This window comes from Rhincodon typus, chromosome 25 (assembly GCF_021869965.1).
Source record: "Rhincodon typus isolate 14 chromosome 25, sRhiTyp1.1, whole genome shotgun sequence".
NCBI lineage: Eukaryota > Metazoa > Chordata > Chondrichthyes > Orectolobiformes > Rhincodontidae > Rhincodon > Rhincodon typus.
Genome location: NC_063356.1, coordinates 2,912,816 through 2,937,344, shown reverse-complemented (window position 1 = coordinate 2,937,344; position 24,529 = coordinate 2,912,816). Strand labels below are relative to the sequence as shown.

Genomic DNA, 24,529 nt, shown 5'->3' with positions numbered 1-24,529 from the left:
GAAAGAAATAACGGAATGCAAGATAGGGGAGGAAAGAAAAACTGGATTAAGATTGAGGAGAAAGACAAAGAAAAAAATCTAGAAGGAAGAGTCACTCAACCTGAAACACTGATTTCTCTGCACAGATGCTGCCAGACCTGCTGAGCTTTTCAAGCAATTTCTGACTTTGCTACTGATTTACAGCATCCACAGTTCTTTCATGTTTTATTAAAGAGAAAATCTAATTTCTAATGGTTTACTTGCTGTACAAATGCGACCAGTTATTTATTTTCTGAGCTGGAAGCAGACACATTGCAGATACATTTACTCAAATGAATGTACTTGCGCTCCTCAGTACCTGTCCAAACTTCAGAAAGAATTAAAGCAGATGTAACTTTCACAAATTCAACAAAATTCCAATTCACATTAAGTTGGGAGAAATAACAAAGCATTCAATGAGCTGAACCCCAATAGCCAGCAATGGATACCTGATAAATGCACTCAGCTCTACAATTAAAGTAATGCAAAGAGTAAATACCTGGGACACTGGGGGCTCATGTAGATCCAACTGTAATCTCTGTACAACATCTGTGAAATCCTCTGCATGAAAACAGATCACGTCTTTGGTTACTCGAAGCTGGTCACTCCTGTCAAAGAGACAACAGAAGTTGAAGGTTGTGTTAAATGGGATTTTAACAATTCCAATCTTGAGGTGAGTCAGGTCAGATTGGTTGAATTGTGGGACACAAGGATAACCTGCTTTTACCATGTTATCAAACTTCATAAAAAAATACACAATGAATGTATCATTTAAAAGTATTCAGGAATAGAACGTGGGTAAGTCAGTTGAGTAAGAGAAAGCACATTAATGAAGTGATACAAGAAAACTGCAATGGCAAAACGTTAGCCATTGACAAGTTTCCTCACTAAAAAATTTGTGGAATGCTGCATTGCCACAGAAGGTAGAATTCAGAACATACCAGATTGCTGGGGCTAACAGGTTGGTGGGCTGAAGGGGCTGACAAGGCAGGGCTGACAGGAAAAGACTTGCCTTGGTTTGAAATTATGAGAATAAAGAGCACAAAATAATTTGTTTGAGGGGATAGGGTTTACACACAGGCGGAGTTTCATGGCGGGACTGCATGTACATGTACGGTTTGCTACACACAAAAGTTAGTTGTCCTACCATTCTCCGTACTGGACTGCCTTGAGCACACCTACAGCTGCTGTGCTCTTCCAATCGAAGCCTTGGCCCACGTGATCTGCGTGAGCTCGTGTTCTATCTTCAAAGAGTATTTCACGAGGCTCGCTGGCCCGAGGTAGATACTGGAGATTCTTGATTTCATTCATTGACCTGTGCAAAAATGGAAACAGTCACGGCTAAACTCTTCATGTATTCAAAAGTCTCTCAAAATAGATAACCTTCAAGTGTCTTCCTACCGTCGTCTCTTAAAAGGGGACTTGGGCATGTCTGCAGTCGGGATCATCTGCTCACCAGGCCTTACCCACATTATTGGGCCATCATCACTCTGCGACCGGCAGTGTAGTTGAAGGCTGGACAGGGTGCCCCATGGCAGTGTCATCTGATCAAAATGGAACAGTAAATATTACTCAAAATAGTTCTGGTGTCAAAATCATTTAGATTTCATAAAATCATAAAGCACAGGAGGAAGTCATTCAACTCTTCAGATCTCCAAAGAAGCTACCCAATTAGTTCCAGCACCCTGAACTTACCCAACAGCACTGTAACTTCAACTTTTTTGTAGGAAGCTTTTACACTGGCATGGCCTCGCTGGGAAATTTGGCCCCTTTCTCTGCATTAAGTACTTTGTGTTTTGTAGTATTTAGCCAGTTTGCTTTAGGAAGTTACTATGAACCTACTTCAATCAACCTCTCACGCAGCACATTCCTGATGATGACAACTCACACCTTAAAGTTTCTCATTCTTCTCTGGATTCAGAATAACAGAATATTGCACAAGAAGATAAATGGCATTTTGATGTTTACTGAAAACAGATTGGAATACAAGAGCAAGGAAATCTTGTTGAATTGTATAGGGCTTTGGTGAAGCAATACTCTATTATCACATGCCGTATTCAACTCTGCATCCAAGGAAGGACATACTTGCCTTAAGTGGGGTGCAATGATGTTCTTTAGAAACATTCCTAGGACAGCTGGATTATACTACAAGAAGATATTGACTAAAATGGCCCTATCCTTTCTGTGCTTAAGAACGACAGGTGAGCTCACTGAGACAAGATTTGCAAGGTGGGACAGGGCCAACACCAAAGGCTACTTCCTCTGGCTGCTTAGTCTGGAACACGTGAGCACAATCTGAGGAAAAGGTCTCATCCATTTAGAACTGAGATGAGGAGTGATTTTTTTTTCCCCACTTAAGAGTTGTGAATCTTTGTATTTCTGTAGAGAGAAGGTTGTGAATGTTCAGTCATCGAGTACAGTCAAGGTAAAGTAGATCATTTTACTTTTCTCTGGATCATTACACAATCCCCCCCCCACCATTCACCATCATTCTTCGCTACCTGTCACTGAGCCAATTTTGCATTGAAACTGGCATTCTCTTTAATTTCATTAGCTTCGACCTTAATGTGATCCTATGTGGCAATGATGTCAGATGCTTTTGAAAAACTAGATATACTTCTGATGGACTGATGATCAACATTTTCTGTTCCTTCAGCAAATAACAAATCAACCCAATCAGACGGTCTGCCTTTACCAAATCCATACTGACTGTCCTTGATTAACCTAGACATTTCCAAATGAAAACTTGCGGTGTCCCTGAAAATGGTTTCTAATAACATCACCATCAGGCAGATGGGCTTGAGGTTTCTCACTTTTCTTGAATAGCAGTGTACCATTGGAATTACATATTCAGTAATGCCTCTACTATTTTTACTATTGCTTCTTTCAGTAACCTATGATGTATTCCATTGGCTTTTCTGTTCATTTCCACTCTGCCAATTACTTTCACCCCTTTCATGCAGCCTTCATATCATCTGCTTACTTTATGAAGACAAATGCAAAAGACTCATTTAAATACTAATGTCCTCTGCCTCTACATGGAGATAACCCTTTACTCGCTTAATAGGTGTAATTTGTTTCACTAGGAACATCCTCATATTTTTCAAAACATTTTGGGTTCATTTTGCTGTTACATATCAATGTGTTCTCCTAACACCTTTCTACTCCTGTGTGAATCTTTCTAATTCCATCTCAAACTTCTATAAATCTCCTAAGTATTAAATTAACCCTGCTCCTGACATCTGTTGTAAGATGCTTTTTTTCTTTTCATTTCAACATTTATTTTCCTTGTTATCTAGGGAGTATCATCTTAGGATGTTCTATTTATTCCCTTCAAGATAGTATCTTGATTGTCTCTTCCCTGAAAGCCTTTTATTGATTTGTTACTGCTTTACCTTATGTGGTCCTTTTTACACAATTGGGAATCTTTTACATTCCTTAAGGGGGCAGAAATGGCCTGTTTAGCCCGATAGGGTAACACTCATACAGTACTGCATTGAGAACATCACCCTGGCTCCTGTCTCAGGAGTGGGAACTGAACCCATAATATTCCGACTTGATGCCACAGAGGATGGTATATACAATGTTGGAAGGGAGGACCATCCTGTTCTGTACTATGATGCTCAAATCCTTCGCCATTAAAGTTGGCATACTTACTTTCAAAAATGGAGAATCTTCCAACATGTCCAGAAATTCAGGGAAGTAATCTCCAACCTCTTCATCCACTGCTCCCACCAAGCTGATCTGTCTCATTGGACCCGCTCTGTATGTGCCACAACAGTAAGTCCGTGAAACCTGTCCAGGCAGAGAGCAATTCATTTAAAAATTCCTAGAAACAGACAATAATTGCCCGTAAGCAAAAACAGATTACAAATAGGCAATCACCCAGTCAAAACCAAACAAGCAATTCTGCTTCACCCATTTCTTAGAATCAAGCAGCACAGGAGGCAGCAATACAATCCATCATGCCTGCACAGGTTGTTTGAAAACGCAGCCAACGCACATGTTTACAACTTCCAAAACCAAGAAAAGTCTGCCCTTCCAGTGGTTTTATTAATGACAATTGCTGTCAATTTATAAATGGTATGAACTTAGCTCGTACAACAGCAGTTAATACCGTTTAACTGTTATGTACAGCTTTTCCCCAACTCAGGAAGGATCTCTCTGAACTCATCGTAAATCTGAAGAAAACCAGCCTATCTTTTCCGCAACACTTGTTGTAAGCTGTGACTTTTAACTGATAAGTCAGTGACACTTCATGAGTGAACAGGTCATCTTGTGTCTCTTACCAACCATGGAAGCATCCAGAGAAAGACAAGTGAAGCAACATGCTGGCCAGCAGAAGAGTCATAAGGATCATCTCAACAATAGAACCTGGGAACAAAGATGACTGAATTGTCTTTCCAGTTTTTCCCTTCTGTCTATAATCGATTTTGCCCTGTCTGTCTGTTTGTGTAAGGCACAGTTTATGAGGGGGATTAGAGTTTTAATTAGTAGTATTATATGACAGTGGATTATAATTGTTTATCTGTAGCTAGAGACTAATTTCTCATAATAAATAGTGATGACTATTCAGTACAATAGGGAATGAAAGTTGGGGAACTTTGCATATTTTAAAAAATATTTAACTTTTGTGATGACTCGGGGAGGAGTGGTGCACAGATTTTATTCACTCTCACACAGCTTTTATGATTGGAACAAATTCAGTTTCATACTAAATTTAATGACATCATTACTAAGAATCTAACATCTTCAAATATTTCCCTGGACTTGTGTTGTTACTTGCAAAGGCTCCTTGCACTCACAAACATTGCCAGTGTGCACTGTCAATGACACATTTATGCGGCATAGTACAGAACTGGGAGAGATGTCTACAGTTCATCTGGCCAACCGAAGGTCTATAAGACAACTTTATCCCATGAAACCCTTCTAGCCCATCAAAACATTTATGTCATGATCAATTTTTTTTCCTACAACTACTTAGCACATACTAGCAAATTTAGTTCAGTCACAGTCATTGCCACTGTCAGAAGATCATACCAAAAATTATTTGTCAATAATACATGCAAGATAAAAGTGCAAGCCTGGGACTTTTGCAGTACTTAATACAGTAAATCATCATTATTACGGATGAAACAAACAGCAACATCTGGCTAACATAGGTGTAGCTTAATGCAGAATTCAGATACCATTGTTAGACACTTTTGCACAGAATCTGCACGGATAGCTTTTTACAGAATCTATAGATATCACTAATTGTGTGAATTTCAGGGAATCACATGCTAACCTACTATTAAAACTGGATTAAAAAATTAGCTGTAGAGTTAACAGGTGCCTCAATGGCGTAGATAAAAAACAATATACAGATATGGAATCTTATTCCCTCATGACTTTTTTCAAAAAGCTCTGACATTAATTTTCTGATTTTCTTTTAACTTTACTGGTTTTCAACATCTCTGCCTTAACCTCATGCATATGCCTCACCCTTTATTTCTTTTCCTGCAGTGTGATTCAAGTGTAAATTATATTGGTGAATTTTAAACTTTCAGCTTTGCAGTCTGTACATCCCAGTAGGGATTCTCCAATGTTACTTGTTGGTTTCTCAGAAATTAAAGGTCCTGAATACAGGGTGACACATTAGATCAGACGTCCGATTATCAGAAATTTCATTGACATGCTTGCAAAAAGTCTCTGGAACACAGTGAAAGCTGTTCATTCACCTGTTCATAGCAAACCTTGGTGAATGATTTGAGGACGCAGTTAAGAGTTTCACATCAGAAAGTATTGCATCCGAAGGACAAGTGTTCTACTCTGCTGTACTCAATCTCTCCACTGGATGGTGCTGTAGTTACAGTCAGATCATTTCCAAGGTCACTGAAGTGTCTTTTTCACAAAAGATTTTATTGACTGTGCAATTAACTCCCTAAAAACACCAGTTAAAATACAGAAATACTCCAGTGAAAAGTGATTTGATTTATTGAGAGCAACTCACCATCTGACAACCAAGAGCCATGTTCATTATTCCCAAGATGCAAGTCAGGAGTATGGTAGAATACACTAAAATACTTTTAAAGTTTGTTGTGTATCTTTAAAAACACTCAAGAAGCTTGACACCGTTCGGGACAAAGTGGCCCACTTGATCTGTATCCTATCTCCAAATTAAAACAGTCACTCTCTTTAGCATTAATACACAGTAGCTACAGTGCATACCATATCCAAGATGCACTGCAGCAACTCATCAAGGTTCTCACTGACATCTTCATCAATGCTGGGTCAAATTCTGAGAACTTGCTCCCTGGCAGCCTGTGGGTATACCTAGCTTAGATGCTCAATGTCTATATTTACTAGCCCCTCAAGAATTTCTTTTGTTATTCATTCACAGTACGTGGGTATTGTTGGCTAGGCCAGCATTTATTGTCCATCGCTAACTGCCTTAAGGGCAGTTAAGAATCAACGACGTCACTACGGGTCTGGAGTTACAGGTAGACCAAAATGTGTAGGGCAGTTTCCTTCCCTAAAGGACATTTGTGAATCAGACAGATTTTTCTGACCGTCAACAATGGTTTCGTGGTCATTGTTAGACTCTTAACTCCAGATTTTACTTGAATTCAAATTCCACCATCTGCCATGGTGAGATTTCAACCCAAGTCCCCTGCACGTTACCTTGGTCTCTGGATTAATAGTCTAGCAATAGCACCACTGGCCACTGTCTCCGCTAATGCATCAGTACTGACTAAGGGTCCCCAGTATTGACTGAGGGTTCCTAGGGTATGTCAGTTAACTGAAAGTGGGGTTCTCGGAATGCGCCAGTATGTACTCAGGGCTTCTTGAAGCAAGCCAGTTTATTCAGCATCTTGTGTGTTTAAATTGAATGTAGGCCAGTGAAGACAAAACTAAACATAAACTGGTATTCAAAAAGCAACACATCAGTATTAACTGCTTTGCTTTCCTTTCAGTCAGATTCTCACATCAGGTAGCATTATCATGAAGACTGAATCTCACTTATAGTTGGGATGTCTCAAATTTTAGCCACTCATGACACCATAAGAAATAGGAACAGGAGTAGGCCATTTGGCCCCTGAACCTGTTCTTCGATTCAATAGGATCACGGCTGATGCGACATTCCTCACGTTCACTTTCCTGGTCTTTCCCTGTACCCCTTGATTCCCCTACTGTTCAAAAATCTATCACACAAAATAATGGTGCAGTATCTGCAAAGGCACTCACTGTTAGGTTAATATTAAATATTACACCTTCTTAACTGGTATCGGTTCACGTTGCTGAGCCACTGAATTACAGGCTGGCGATGGATCGATCTCTCTCACTTACAAAAATAATCGACGAACAAACGCTCACCATGCAGGAAGCTCAGTCAGACACAACAAACTGACTACACTTCCTATCAGTATGCCACCAGTAAGCTGTATCTGGCATTGCAAACTATCGATGTGAAACTGCCTAATAGCAGATCCTGTCATCATTATCTGCTCATCAACTCCAGGCATCACCGGAAGAAAGTATTGTGGATATACTATTCGTAGAATCCCTACAGTGTGGAAACAGGCCTTTCGGCCCAACAAGTCCACACTGACCCTCAGAGCATCCCACCCAGACCCATCCCCCTATAACCCACCTAATCTACACATCCCTGAACACTACAGGCAATTTAGCATGGCCAATCCACCTAACCTGCACATCTTTGGACTGTGGGAGGAAACCGGAGCACCCGGAGGAAACCCACGCAGACATGGGGAGAATGTGCAAACCCGGGTCCCTGGTGCTGTGAGGCAGCTGTGCTAACCATTGAGCCACCATGCCGCCCGGTAACATCTTGATTTTAAAATTCTCCTGTTCAATCTGTCAATGGCTTCTCACTAACTTTAAAGTCTCCTCCAATATGCTAACCTCCTGAGATACCTGCATTTCTTAAATTTTGGCCTCCCGAGCATCCCTGATTTTATCACCTCAATGATGATGGTTGTGCATTCAACTCCTTAGACCCCAAATCTCTAGAATTAAGAACATAAGAACTAGGAGCAGGAGTAGGCCATCTGGCCCCTCGAGCCTGCCCCGCCATTTAATAAGATCATGGCTGATCTTTTTGAGACTCAGCTCCACTTACCCGCCCGCTCACCATAACCCTTAATTCCTTTACTGTTCAAAAATTTATCCAGCCTTGCCTTAAAAACATTCAGCGAGGTAGCTTCAACCGCTTCACTGGGCAGGGAATTCCACAGATTCACAACCCTTTGGGTGAAGAAGTTCCTCTTGACCTCAGTCCTACATCTGCTTCCCTTTATTTTGAGGCGATGCCCTCTAGTCCTAGTTTCACCTGCTAGCGGAAACAACCTCCCTGTCTCCACTTTATCTATTCCCTTCATAATCTTATATGTTTCTACAAGATCTCCCCTCATTCTTCTGAATTCCAATGAGTATAATCCCAGTCTACTCAGTCTCTCCTCATAATCCAACCCTCTCAACTCTGGAATCAACTGAGTGAATCTCCTCTGCACCCCCTCCAGTGCTAGTATACCTCTTTTCAAGTAAGGAGACCACAACTGCACACAGTACTCCAGGTGTAGCCTCACCAGGACCCTATACAGCTGCAGCATAGCCTCCCTGTTTTTAAACTCCATCCCTCGAGCAATGGCAGACAAAATTCCATTTGCCTTTTTAATTACCTGCTGCACCTGCAATCCCACCTTCAGCGATTCATGCACAAGGACACCCAAGTCCCTCAGCACAGCAGTGTGCTGCAATTTTTTACCATTTAAATTACCTCTCCAAATCCCTCTGTATAAATACAAGTTGCTTTTGTGAAACCTTTGAACATGCTACCAGTGCAGACTGACTTTAAGATTCTTGCTCAGAGTTGAAAAAGTCACAATACAGTTTAGTAACAAGCATTATTAATGAAATTAAGTTCCTTTCACCCAAAAACATGAACAGAGCTTCATCTGATGCCCTAGTCAATATTTATCTAGCCACTACAAGCAGATTATCTGGTCTTGAATCTGTCAACAATTTATTGAGTCTTTCTGACTGCCTCATCTTTTGACTCCAGTCACTGTTCCTGCTCTGGATACTGGCCCTCCTATCAAACACCAAGAGGGTATAATTTAGGCAGGAGTAAGGATATGGGAAAGAGGGTTCACCCACACCTGAGCTTGGCGGGGGTTTGGGGGTATTGGGGGCAGTGATCTATAGCTACGTATTCCAATTTATCAAAGTTAAATACCAAAGGAAAGGTTTTTGAGAAAAGACGAAAAACCTTTGTTGTCTGTATTACCCACTGAGTGACAGCTAGAAATGCTATCAAATAAACCCATAAGACCACTGGAGGGGCAGAGAAACAAGAGACTATTTAGCCCCCTGATGAATCCCCTAACTGATCCTCCGATTTAGTGAGCCAGAAGGACAGGGCTCAGTCTTAGAGCCAATACTACTTTAGGCATCAATATCTGAAATGAAAGCAAAATTTGCGTTAAGACAGTTTTCTTGTGCAGCACACAAACGTTCCAGATTACTTCATGTGCAATTAATTATTTATGAAGTGCAGTCAATTTGTGTTCAGCAAGTTCCTGCAAACAGGGGAGAAAGGAAAGAGCAGTAAGTCGGTTTTCTAATATTCGGCAAGGGTTTTATGTTGGGCAGAATGCCTGGAGAGAATTCCATTGGATCTGCCTCAGGCAGAGGGATATTCAAAGGCTTCTTGAATTGGCAGACTGGTTTACACACCCAGAACTGAGTGGTTGAGATACAAAACATTGCTGACAGCAGATTGCGGTTATGAAATATAGAAGTGCTGTAGAGGGATTAGCTAAACTGCAGATGAAAGAAGAACACAGCAAGTCAGAACAAATCCCCTGGTATTATTTGGATGATTAAAAATAGGTGGGAAGCTGCCAGTTGTAAAACACGTCATGGTACGGTTAAAGTCCGCCAGCCAGCTGGCCCAGGTGCAGTCGTTTACAGTGAATTCCTTGGTAATAAGTCACTCATTCACCTAAAACCAGAAGCAGCAGGAGATCCAAGCATTCGATTGTGGAGAGATTGCATAAACTAGGCATATAGTTCTTGTAATATAGAAGGTAAGGGACGATTTGACTGAGAAGTTTAAGATTTTCAATAGAATCAAATAGGGTAGATCAAGAAAACTTTTCTGCTGGTGGAGGACAGCCTTCAAATCAGAGAATATACTTTGGGGAAAGCTGGGAAACCCTTCTTTGCAAAAAGGATGGCAGATTGTGAAACTTTCACAAAAAATGCACTAGCTGCTAGTTCAACTAATTTAAAATTGAAATGGAGATCCCAGGAAAAAGGGAGGAAAGGACATAAGACAAGGCAGGTGAATGATGTTCAGATACAGATGAGCCACAACCTCACTGAATAGCTCGAGGGGCTGAATTGTCTCCTTTAGTTTCTGTCCTCATCAAAATGTTCCACGGATAGCATGGCTTTTCTGTGCTATCTGAAAATACAAGGGAAACTGGGTCAGGACTTGAAGGAGTGGAGATTGAGGCTATTAATTTTGTAGGATCGGTGAGCTAAGCTAAATCTTTTCTAGTGCGGTCACTGATCAGTGTGGGACAACTTTCAGGTCAAGTGTGCTTTCAGATGAAAATAACAGCTCCCATGTTATTTATATGGAGAGAGACAATATTTATCCCTTGACTAATATCACTTAAGCAGATCTGCTTGTTTATCTCACTGCGGTTTGTGGGACCTTGCAAACATACGATTAGGAAAAATAGGCCATTGGATTCTTTGAGCTTGCTCTGTCATTCAATAAAATCATGGCTGATCTGTTTACATTTTTAATTCCACATTCTCATCTACCCCTTACATCCTTTGATTCATCTATCAAACATAAAAATCTACCTCTGCTTTAAAAACAGTGACCTCATCTCCACATCCTTCTAAGGCAGAGTTCAAAAGTCTCACAACCCTCAACAAAAAAGTCTCGTCACTATCCTAAATGGGCAAATCCTAATTTTCAAAGAGTCCCCTAGTTCTAGATTTAAAAAAAATCTATGTTCACCTTTTCAAGGCAATTCAAGATCTTGCATTCCTCAATAAAGTCTCTCTTCACTTTTCTAAACACCAGTGAAAACAAACCCAGTCTGTTCAACCTTTTCTTGTAATACAACCTGCTCATTCCAGACCACAATCCAGCAACCTCTCTCTTTTTGGCATTCTGCACAGTAACATACTTCCTTAAACAAGACAACCAGATAAGGCTGTTTTTCAGAATGAGCCAGCCGAGTTTCTCCAGCAACTTCTGCTTTTATTTCAGATTTCCACCATCCACAGTAGTTTACGTTCATCCTTATTTTTTATCTTCAATTCCTGACCTAATTTTTGTGACTCATGCACTAGAAACAGAGATAATTGCATCTTGGAATTCTGCAGTTGTTTTCAGTTTATGTAATACTTAGTTTTTTCATTCTACTAAAGTGGCATGCTACTCCACCTGCAAGATATTTTCCCATTCACTCAACCTATATCAGTCTGCAACCTCCTTGCCTCTTCTTCACATCATACTTTCCTAAATACCTTTGTATCAGTCTGCTAATTTTGCTACCTTGCCTCATTCTTCTCCTCCAAGTCATTGATTCAAATTGTAAACATCTGAGGGCCCACCACAACACATGCAGGACTCCACACATCATCGTGTCAATCAGAAAAAGACCCATTTCTGCATACTTTGCTTTCTGACAGTTAGCCCAGATAGGAACAAGTCAGCAATATTCTAGTACCTATCAATGTTACCCACAATACCATGCACATTTACTTTGAACAATAACCTTTAATGCAGAACCTTTTCAAATGCCTTCTGGAAATCCAACTGTAGAATGTCAATGGCTCCCGCTTATCCACAGCATATGTCAATCCTTTAAATAACTCCAATAAACTGTCAAACAATTTCTTTTTCACAAAATCATACCGATCTTTCCCGATTACCTTGATTGTTTTAAATTGCCCAGCTATAAAATCCTTTATGATTGATTCTAACTTTCCCAACAGATATCAAGCTAACTGACCTATAACTTCCGGCTTTCTGCCTTCTTCGTTTCTTGAATAGTGCAATTATACTTACTTGTTTTAAATTTGATGGAAGCTTTCCAGACTCTAAGGAATTTTGGAAAATTAACACTAATCCATCAACTAGTTCAGGAGCCACTCCCTTTAAGACCCCAGGAAGGTCCATCAGTTTTTTGTCATTCTCTGCCATTCTTTATATTCTAACTTATCATCTGCCTGCAACTCATCTTTACACAATTATATGCTTTCTCCAACTTCCTTAGTTAGCCATGAATAATGGGTCCCTCTCTTGGAACTTTTTTGGAATATACAGGGTGGCATGGTGGCTCAGTGGTTAGCACTGCTGCCTCACAGCACCAGGGACCCAGGTTCGATTCCACCCTCGGGGTGACTGTCTGTGTGGAGTTTGCACATTCTCCCCGTGTCTGCGTGGGTTTCCTCCGGGTGCTCCGGTTTCCCCTCTCAGTCCAAAAATGTGCAGGTTGGGTGGATTGGCCATGCTAAATTGCCCAGTGTTTAGGGATGTGTAGATTAGGTGGGTTATAGGGGGAATGGGTCGGAGTGGGATGCTCTGAGGGTCCGTGTAGACTTGTTGGGCCGAAGGGTTTGTTTCCACACTGTAGGGATTTTATGAAATATTTATTTTGACGATTCTGAAATATCCCCTAATTCTCTGCATCTTTATTGATCAATCTCCTAGTCCACCATAATGCAGCTCACTTCAGCCAGCTCAGCTTTCATGCAGTCACAATTGCCTTTATCTGAGTTTCCAATACTTACCTTGGAGCTACTCTTCTCCCTTCTAACTTGATGCAAAATTCAATCATATTATGGTCACTGCTACCTTGAAATGAATACCGTTACTCTAAGATCATTAGTTAATCCTACTTCTTCATACAATACAAAGTCTAATATAAACTGTTCTCTGATTGTCTTTTTGTTTTGTAACGTCTAGTCTCGATTGTTTGTGCATTCTTTAATCTCTGTTCCTTCTTGTCATTCTCTGCCCTTCATTTCCCAAATTATTATTTTACTCTTCTGTCTCAACTCTGCCCCTTGATGTACTTCATTGACCTAAATATGATCGCTCTTCCCTATTGCTATACACAAATTGGTTCTTCCAAAAGTACCTAAACATCAAAAGGTACATGCTCAGTGTAAACTGCCCTGAAAACATGCAACATGTTATCATAGTTTATTTCTTTCCTTGAGAACTTGCATAAGCTGTGTTTGAGAGGGTAGCACTCTCATGAGGTCAGCAAACTGCGAGCACGAATCCCACACCAGATTCTTGAGCATAAAACCCAGCTTAATTTGTCCCATGCCATACTGAGGGAATGCTTCACTGTCTGAGGAACCACTTTTCAAATCAGATAACAAATCTGTGTGCTCTCTCAAGAGTACTTAAAAGCTTTCATGGTATTCTTTAAAGAGGCAGAACTCTCCCTGCCATCCCTCAACCAATATCACTGAAGCACATTAACTGGTCACTTATCTCAAAGCTGCCACCTGTTACCAGTATAAGAGATAACAAGGTGTAGAGCTGGATGAACACAGCAGGCCAAGCAACATCAGAGGAGCAGGAAAGCTGATGTTTCCGGCCTAGACCCTTCTTCAGAAACGTCTAGGCCCGAAACGTCAGCTTTCTTGCTCGGCCTGCTGTGTTCATCCAGCTCTACACCTTGTTATCTCAGATTCTCCAGCATCTGCAGTTCCTACTATCACTAACCTGTTATCGGTGTAAGGCTTTAAAAGTAATTCAATGACAAAAAGAACATTGAGATAAAGAACATGAAAGTCATTATTTCCTTAAAGTGAGTCTATATATCGTGATGGAACATACCATGCCCAAACAAATATCTTATATTTCTCCCACCCTCCCCTTTATTGGGTGACATTTTTCAATAACTTTGTGCATTATAATTGCATAGTAGCTATATTAGTGGACTTGTAATCCAAAGGGCTTGTCTAATGATACTGAGCCACAAGTTTTAAATTCTGTCACTGAAGCTGCGAAATTTAAATTTAATAAATTACATAAATCCGGAATGAAAACCTAGTCTCTTTGATGTTGACCATGAAACTATTGAATTATCTAAAAATTCATTTGGTTCACAAATGTCCTTTAAGGAATGAAATCTGCCATCCTTACCTAGTTTGGTTTACACAACTTCCGATTCACAACAAATTGACCGACTCTTATGCTTCAAGACGATAGCAATTCACAACCACCTTCTCAAAAGCAATTAGGGATAGGCTATAAATGCTACCTGAAACTGATCACCCAAAATCTTGACAATAAAATATGCATGGCTTTATCTAGTGACCACTGGAAAGAGTGGGCAAACAGAACATGACACGGAATCCACTGGACAACTTATACAAAATAATCAACCAGTTACTGTGACCTAGACATGCAGATGAATTTTAACAGACTGCAGGTCTGCTAAACAAAAAAGTTTGAAAAATATGCTTCATTGGCACAAGATTGCAGAATGTTTAAGCGCAGTAATTTTGCCTTATCGCTACAGTCACCAATCTATGGTTTTGAAAAAAAGGGAAAGGAATTGGAATCACGGAAAACAATCTTCACCACAAAATTCTGGAATCCCACAGAACAAAAAATGGAATTTGGCTTAGCCAATGTGGCTCCACTCAGCTCTGCAAGCAAAAATTTGACACTGTAGTGCATGCTTTCAGAATGTCATTAGAAGTTGGACAGGATGCTTGAGATGAATCTTTTACTCACCCTTTCTTCAAAACGAAGCCTTTAAGTTGGAGGAAAGTTTATAATAGTCACACTGGAAAACAGGAAACGCGTTTAGGGGGGCAGGGAAACTGCTCTCCCCATGGTGCTGCTGCTCAAGTTTATAAGCCAGCCTTGAGGGAGAATGTTGCAGATGTGCATATAGCCCTGAGCACGGCAGGGGAATGAAAGCCAACTGACACACCCGAGCTCTCACACTGAACAGCCCACTTTTCCCTCTGGCCACCCTCGATGAGGTGGAAGTTTCCACATACGTCAGATCAAAAAGAGAAACTGAGCTATAAGCTGACAATTTCATTGAGTCCTTGAGACATTGTACTATAATTAGAGGAACAGAAATTGGCCATTCAGCCCCATGAGTCTGCCTTTCAATTAGTTTATTTATTGATTATACACTTCAAATCTATGTTCTTGCTTGTGCTCCACATTCGTACTTGACAAAAACTTGTCGATCTCAGGGACCAGTATCAAAACCCAGAGCCGTTTGAGGAGGAGTTCCAGATGTCTGCCTCCCTGTGTGTGAACAGAATCTTCAGATTATAATTACAATGGGAAGTGATTTCTCCAAGCATCTTTTTGAAGTCAGTGTGTTGAATGCTCTTGAAGTCACAGCTATAATAGAGGGATATGGACTGTGATATGGCCAATAGATTTGGGGTTACTTATTTTAATGATACCCAGACTTCAGCAGCAAAGTTGTTGTATTTGATGATAATTAATAGCAGAGATTTCCAAATCTTTCAGTTCTCCATGGAGAAGTTTACATGAACTCATCAACCGTCAGTATTTTGTCTTGAGCTGGTTCGTAATAACTGCTTTCAGAGCAAATATTTAAGAATTTTACTAAAAGCCGGCATCCTCCAAAAACACAGGAAGATTCAAAAGTCTTGGAAAAGGACGATAAACATGAAGAATTAGGTCATGTAAGACTTAGAAGCTAAAGGCTGTACGTGTGACCAATGTCACAGTTAGGAGAAAGGCTGTGCATGTATGCACAATATCAGTGTTTCCTTTAAACTCAATCTTTGTAAAGTTTTACAGATTTATTACTGAGGGACGAGCACTCTGATTGATCAGCACATCAGCCATTAATTAAGGTTGATCAGAAATGGATAGATTTTTAAACTTTGAACACATGCAGCATTTAACATTGCAGGGCATAGCACAGGCAGCCTAAAAACCTTGCAGACAGTTAGCTAAACATTTGCCCGTTTTTAGTCTAATCTCCCCCTCTTTGGTGATTTAGAGGCAAAATAATTAGACAATCTTCTTTGAAGAGGTTTACTTCCTAACCAATGAGAGAACCAAGAGATGGGTTTGACCAATGGCATGATGTGACATTGGGTGCCACTCTCCACATGGAAATGGATCACAGCAGCCATTATTAATGGTGGCATCTTACCTCCGCATTGGGATCAAACACTCCAAAATCTAAAATTAAAGTAAAAAGGTGGCAGACAGGGAATGAGGAATGGACAATACATTTATTACATTTTTGGTTAAAAGGTTTGTATTGCATAGTGACTTTTAGAATGCCCAAAAGTAATTACAACTAACAAAGTACTTTTTGAAGTTCCTGTTGAATGCAGGAACCATGACAACCAGATTACACACAACCTCCCACAAACAACAATGTGATTCTGGCCAGATATTCTGTTTTAAGTATTAGTTGAGAGATAAATATTGGTCAGGATCTAGGAGTAGCTGCACTACTAGGAAGGCTAAGAGAAGCAGGCAATTCAGTCCCACAAATGTGCTGTGGGCATTTTAGGTCAAGGCTGATCATTTATCTTGATGTTATATGTCTACGCTGCCTCTATATCCCTTGATGTCATGTGTGACTACAAATGTATTAATTTCTATCTTGCACTTACTGATTTCAGTTTCCACCACGTTCTTGAGTAAAGAATCCCAAAGATTCACCACCCTTTGAATTAAGAAGCTCACCCTCATCTCAGCCCTAAATGGCTTATCTTTCATTCCAAGATTGTTCCCCTAGTTCTAGAACTACAGCCAGAGAAAATATTCTTTCAGCAATCCACCCTGTCTAGTCCTTTAAAATAGAATTAAGCTCCTATGAGGTCATCTCGCATTCATCAAAACTCAAGTACTGCCATTGGGATATTTTACAACTATATGAATACGTAGATGGGCGGCTGAGTCTAACGTTCCATCTGAAATACGGCACCTCCATAGTGCAGCACTTGCTCAATCCCGATTCTAAAAGGGCCAAGCAGGATTATGTGCTCAAATTATATGGTAGGGGTTTAAAACCACAACCTTTTGACTGGGAGCAAATAGTTTGCTAGCCCAGAATCAAGACTTCTGCACCACATTCACTCAGTATTGTAAACATGGCCAATTTTGAAAGAACATCCATTTTATACAAACAGTCAGAAATCTGGAATGTTATTCTCGGTATGGCACACATATTAAATGGTTCAAGAAGTTCTGTTAGTAACACTGAGCGATTTAAACAAACACAGTACCAGCTGTAAGCCCCTTAACACCTGCAGGGAAAATCCAACCAGACTTTAACAGGGCTAAGAAAAGCTCAGTATGTCAGTGCACAATTAAGAAACTCAGTCACTGATGCACCCTTTTTAAAGAGGAACTCCGAGGATGTAGGCAGTGAAGACGTCAGACCAAAAAAGTGGGCTTTAAATGGAAGTAACATAATGCCTCTGAGCAGCATACAAAGACAGAATATTCCCAAGGCTTCCAAAGGAACTAATTATCTGATGAGGAAAAGATAGTATAATGTTCATGAAATTAGTTCCCACAGAATAAATAATATCCATATTTTTTGCCACAATATTGAAATCTGGCAAGATAGCAAAGAACACAACTGACCAGCAACCACATGAAATTTTTCAAAATCTCAAGGTGTCCCAAGTGCTTCAAAGAAAATAAAGTAAAATAGAAACAAATCAAGATTAATACAAGAGAAAATCATTCACCCCATTGTGCCTAGGTTCTTTCTTTGGTAAATGATTCACATCTCCCACTCCCTTGGCCCTTAGATTATTTTCTCTTCAAGTATTCATTCAAGTCCATTTTGGAAAGTTTCCCTTTATTCATCCTATCAAAACACTGCAAGATTTGGAGTAAAATTAATAGTCACATGGGCACATACGTTTATTATGGGAAGCTAACGAGTGCGTTTGAAAAGGGGGTTAAATGAGGGCATTGATGTTGACGTGATGAACATGGACATTGAAATGGCATTTGACTCACTGGCTCACAAGACAGTTGGGAGAAATGTTTCAGTTCATGGAATAAAGGGGACAGTAGTAAAATGTATATGAAATTAGCTGAGTGATAGGAAACAGAGAGGAGTGGTTGATTGAGGCTTTTTGAGCTGGAAGGAAGGTTTGTGGAGGAGCTCCCCGGGGGTTATTCTTTCTTGAACTATATCAATGACCTAAATCTTGGGTAAGCGGGGCACAATTTCAAAGTTTGGGTATGGTACAAAACTTGCAAATATTGTAAACCATGAGGACAATAACATGGAACTTCAAAAAGTCATAGGCAAGTTGGTAGAACTATCAGCTAGGGAGTTAAGAAGTTAAATGGAGAGAAACATGATGATTTATTCTGGTACCAGAACATGGAGATAAAATATGCAATAAAGGGTACAACTCTGAGGGGGGTGCAAGAACAGAGGGATCCAACTGTAAATGTGCACAAGTCATTAAAGGTGGCAGGACAGGGTGACAGCATGATTAATAAAGCAAACTGTACCCTAGGCTTTATTAATAGAGGCAGATTACAAGAGCAAGGATGTTGTGCTGAATTTATACAGGACACTAGTTTAGCCTCAGGTGGAGTATTGAGCTCAGTTCTGGGCATCACACTTTAGGAAGGATACAAAGACATTAGAGAATTGTGGAAGAGTCGGAAGAATGGTTCAATGGGCAGGGAACTTCAGCTATGAAAACTGGAGATGCTCGGACTTTTCCTAGAATGTTGAGAAGATCTGATGGAGGCATTCAAAATTGAGGGGCCTGGTCAGAGTAGATCTGGAGAAACTGTTCCTACTCATGAAAGGACACAGATTTTAAGTAATTTGCAAAATCAAAAATTATGAGAAAGAGCCTGTTACACAGCGAGTGGTTAAAATCTGGGGTGCATTAAGTGGTGAAGGAGGTGCAATTGAGGTATTCAAAAGGGAGTTAGCCATGTGAAATGGAACAACATGCAGAGTTATGGGGAGAACATAGGACAGCGATAGTAAGCGAAATGCTTATTCAAGGTCTTAGGGCTGATGTAAAAATGCACTCTTTCTGATCTATGACAATTCAGCATGATTCTGAATAACTATCGAATCTATTTGACCTTACGTGCTCTGCAGAGAACAATCTCAGTTTCTCCATATAACTGAAGTCCTTCAGTCTGACATCATTCTAATAAACCTCCCACACATCCTCTCACAAGGCCTTGGCATCCTTCCTAAAGTGTGATGCCCAGACTTAAACATCATACTCCAATTGAGATCCAACCAGTGCTTTAGAATGATTTTCTTGCTGCTATACTCTATGCATGTATTAACACAACTATCCCATTCGTTTTTAAAAACAGCCCTCTCAACATGCCCTGCCAGCGTCTGAGATTTGTATATACATAAACCACCAGGTCTCTGGTTTAGCTGAGCTTTTAGTTTGTATGAAGGCATTCTTCCCAACAAAATGTATCATTTCACATCTCTCTATATTAAACGTTATCTGCCATGCATACACCCGGTAGACTCTAGTCTTTCTGTGCCCTCTGAAGTCTGTTATTCTGTTGCTTACTACATCTGAGCTTTGTTGTCTGCAAACTTTGAAATTTTTCCCTGTACCCCCAAAGTTCAGATCAGTAACAAATATCAAGAACAGCAGTGGTCTGAAAACCACATCCTGAGGAACATCAATCCCCTTGCAATCTAAAACAAATTTATCCCTATTCTCGGCTTTCAGCCCCTTAACCAATTTTGTATCCATACTGTCCTTTAAATCTCATGGTCTTTTGTTGGTAAGTCTATTATGTGATACTTTAACAAATGCCCTTTGCAAGTTCATATGCACATGAACCATACTACCATCTCCACTATTTCAAAGACATCAAGTTAATCAGACCCATGTAATATGAGGACCACTGCAGTTAATTTATCAAGTTTCACAAACAGCAACGAAGAAAATGACTGGGTAATCTTTTTTGTTTTGCTCAATGGTCTGGGGACAATCAGGGCTTCAGGGGAACTCACGTCATCCAATAAAATGCCATTTTATGCCTACCAGAGAGAGTAGCCAGTACCTTAACACTTAAAAATATTCAGCACTTAGTCAGTAATGCACTGAGGTGTCAGTCTAGGTTCTAGATAATGTGCTTCAGTGCCTAGAATGGGTCTTGAACTCTATCCAAAGGTGGCAGTGTTTCTCACAAGTCAACGTTGACACACAAATTCTATAAGTTTCAGGCAGACTACAGAAGAACGGTATTTACATATCAGCTTACGTTTACTCCAGTAAATCTGGTTTCGGATAATGGTCACACTGTGTTAACATTGTTAGGTGGTACACCTTCACCAGTGTCTTACATGGAGTCGTCAACAAAATATAAAACAGCCCTTCAAGAGCCACTTCAGAGTCTGACTGTGCGCAATGACTAAGTTACCTAGGCAAATGAAACACTGAATACTAGTCTCAAGTGTTCTAGTTTTAATCTTAATTTGGGGGAACCCAGTTTCCAAATCTATATCAGAAATATTTCCACGTGAGACAGAACATTCCCAAGAGAGACTGAGAAATATCTTAAATAAAATTAGAATGGAATCTGCAAGCAGGATTTTTAAAAAATGTATAAAAGAAGTAAAGCAAGAAAATGTAAATAACAAGGCTACAATCCAGGTCTGAAAACACAGCTGGATTAGTGTTTTCAGGAGTCAGACTTCAGACAATTTCATGGTGTATTTACTTCATAGTTGAATACTCAAGTGCAGAGGCACCTCCATCAGCTGTCTCCAGTGGTACAAATGCTCTTATCGAATAAGCAACACCAAATACCTAGGGGTGCAAATGTGCTTGTTCCGATCACTGGTCCCACAGGCTCCAACTCTGGATATCAATAAAGGCTTCTTAAAAAGCTACAGATGCCTGGCTCCCTTAGACCAACTGTAGAAACAGGGACAGTTAGTATGATACAATTGCTATCCTCAAGCAGAGTCAACAAATCCTATAAAATACAGGCAACTGGGAGCTTATTATAAGCAATAGCAAACAGTCACGAGAACCAAGGAGATTAGATTACCAAGTTCAGAATGCCTCTCAGCAACTCTCCTACAATGCATAAAGTTTGCTGACATGGTGAAAGAAACACTTGATTAGGTTTGCCCATCTACTGGGACTAAATTACAGTCTTTGAGATTTCATTAACAAGATACAGATCCAGCCCAGGAACTTGCATTTAAAACATGCATTACTGTATTCAGGAATCCCAAAGTACTTTATAATCAATTAATCACTTCTGTTAAGTGCAATCACTACTGTAAAACAGAGAAAGCAAACCTGAAACTTCAACTAGCTGAAAGAACAGGACAGGTGTATAGGAACTCCAACTGCACACACCCAAGTTCCACATCATCCCAACTTAGAAATAATTTCCATTCCTTCACCATCACTGGATTAAAATCGTAAACCTCCTCATAGCGCTGAGAGAACATTTTAATAAATGGACTGCAGCAGTTCAAGGTGGTCACCAAGCACTATAAGGACAATTAAGAATAGACAATAAAAGTTGGCCTTCTCCTCTGGATAATGGAAGAAGGCATTTTTGCATAGCAAGGTCCCAGTGCCCAGTTTATCTGGTTTAACTAAAAATTACTTTAAAGCCTCAAGTGCAATTACTTGGACTTCAATCATGATGACAGTTCAAAATATAGATCTTTTATCTAACTAAACAAAGTACAGGGTACAGTCACATTAAGGCTAACCTTAAATATAACCTTAAAAGACAGAAGATTATCCTGTTACATATCGGAAGATATTGTCAAGCAATAACAAAACAAAAATGCAAATTAAATAGATCAACCATGAAAACTAGAGTGGAGGAAATAGTAGTGCAGGTGAAGGCAAATTAAGGACAGAATGAAGAGCATTCAGAAAAAAGAAAATTTTAAATGACCTCCTTCTGGTATCATTCATCATGCACTCCTTTACTGAAAGTCACCTTCACATACAGTTGAGTAGGGTGTCATTAGGAGCTAGGCCAGAGGAAGTAGTAATATAGGAAATAAAACTGGACACTGACAGGCATTTATATCAGCACACCGCTCCAGTGTCAACCTGAGATCCAAATAAAATGTTTCAAAGGGAAGTGGGGTACAGACCATTGACAGCAATCATACAATCAAAACTTCATGGAGTCATGGTAGCTAGAAAATTGTTAGAGAAAGAAAAACAAAGATGTTGGCAAGAGAAAACTTTGATCGGGGTAGATGAATATTCTAATAGTACCATAGTTTCCACTTGCAAATGAGGGAGACTAATGCAGCACAGCCTTACTTAATTATAGATGGTTCAAAATGTCACTATCTTTCTACAATCCAGTGCTGATTGCATGCTTGTGGCTTTCTGGTCTAAACACTAGACAGTCACCTACATCAGAATTTTTTTTTTGTCTGAAAATCTTTCAGATCTATTAAATCCATCATGCTCTGCCTGAGTGCTTGTTTCATGACTAACAGCAGCATCACAAAGGCAAAGGTATTCCACCAGTAGCTGCTTATTCCTTTTCAGAAGTGCTGCAGGCATTTGAGTGCAACAACTCACCTTTAACTCAAAAGATGTAGGTCAGTAATATATTGGTACATTCCTACATGCAGTATGTACACACTATGGATTCAGGACATTCTTACCCCTACTTTCTACCAACCTAAACAAATAAGAAAAACCTTCCTGACATTTCCCACAAAACCTCTCCAGCAACACCACAACACATCTGTTGTCTTACTGCTCTATGTCTCTAGTTTCTCTCTCTTGTCTTCACCAGGTCATTTCATCCAAAGTAATCTCCTGCTCCCTGTCAAACACTTCTACTGAACAACTAATCACCTAACTTCCCTTCCTTGCATCCTATTCGAGAACACTGAAAATGCTTCCCCCTTCAAAAGCACTGCTGTCTTCTTGGAAAGCCACCATCATAACCACTGCTGTGAAACAGACAGTACTGATCCCTCTTATCCTTGCAAATAATCACCCCAAACCAAACCTCTATTTCATTTCAAATGATTATGAAAGTACTGTTGTCTCCCAGATCCCTATCCATCTCTCCTATAATTCCCCAGGTAATTACAGGCCAACAATATGGCATTTGATGTTTGCTTTCCCTCCAAATGGGTCTATTTACGTGGTATCGCAACGTTTACGTTGGCCCTCATAACCCAAGAAACTGGGACCTGGGTATGGTGGCATTAAAGAATCCTACAGATGTTTATTACAGGTCACCAATATTTACTTTAACAGACACTTCAGTACCACCTTAGCTAACATTTAGCTATTGAGTTATTAATAGTAGCATGCTTCCATCAGTGTTTCAAATGGCCTAAGATGTAGTCAGAGACATTTAGAGCTTCAGGTCAAATGCTAATTTGTAGCAATAATATCATGAACAAACCTCAAAGGTATACTGACTGCAGGGGTAATATAATCAGGCATTGGGAAATGCTGAATCTGTTATTAAAGGAAATTTTAATGCAAAGTTTTATGGATTTATATGGATACACTGTAAATGATGGTGCTGACAAATTTGGATTCAAGTAGCTTCAATGCATAGAAGGCAATTATGCAGGCAAAAGACCTAATGGGTTTTATTGCAAGAAAACTGGCGTGCAAAAATAAGGAATACTTACACAAACTGAGTGCAGAGCTTTAGTGTCCATATCTAAGCATGGATACATAGTGTAAGGTTATTTCCCCGTGTTGAAAGATTTTAAAAATTCACTCATGAGCTGTGGGTGTTACTGGCTAGGCCAGCATTTATTGCTTGTTCCCAGCTGCCTTTGAAAAGATGGTGGGTGAACTACCTTCTTGAGCTGCTATAATTCATTTGCTGAAGATCCAGCTTCAATGCCTTCAGCATCACTGAAGGAACGGTGATAAATTTCCAAGTCAAAACGGTGAATGGCTTGGAAGGGAATTTGAAGGTGGCCATGCTCCCACGTCCTTCTAGATGGTTGTGGATTTGTTGTAGGAGCCTTGGCAAAGTTCTGCAGTGCATTATGTAGGTAGTACACACTACTGCTACTGAGCATTGGTGGCGGAGGGAATGAACTTATATGCATAAGGTGCCAATCAGGTGGGTTGCTTTGTCCTGAATGTGTCAAGTTTCTTGAAAGTTGTTGGAACTGCACCCATCCAGGCAAATGAGTATTCTATCACACTTTTGACTTGTGCCTTGTAGGTAGTGGGCAGGATTTGGGAGTGAGGTGAGTTACTCACTGCAAGACTCCTAATTACTGATCCTGATCTGCCCTGGTAGCTACAGTAACTATATGGTTGCTCCAGTTCATTTTCTGCTTAATGGTGACTCCCAAGATGGTGACAATAGGAAATTCAGTGGTAGCAATGCCAATGAACATTAGATAAGACTCTCCATGGTTGGAGACAGTGAGAGTTTAGGGCCCGAACATTATTTGCCACCTGTCAGCCTAAACCTGGATAC

At 40.1% G+C, this 24,529-nt stretch overlaps 1 protein-coding gene across 1 annotated transcript in view; it reads right to left on the bottom strand.

Moving 5' to 3' along the window:
* Positions 1-24,529, bottom strand: part of LOC109931445 (lysine-specific demethylase 9-like) — a 73,167-nt gene that overhangs the window by 8,579 nt on the left and 40,059 nt on the right. The window contains exons 3-6 of the mRNA XM_020530741.2: positions 3,676-3,813; positions 1,420-1,562; positions 1,166-1,333; positions 518-626 (exon numbers count right to left, since the gene is read on the bottom strand). Of these exons, the coding sequence (XP_020386330.2) occupies positions 518-626; positions 1,166-1,333; positions 1,420-1,562; positions 3,676-3,813 (558 nt within the window). The remainder of the gene's footprint in view (positions 1-517; positions 627-1,165; positions 1,334-1,419; positions 1,563-3,675; positions 3,814-24,529) is intronic.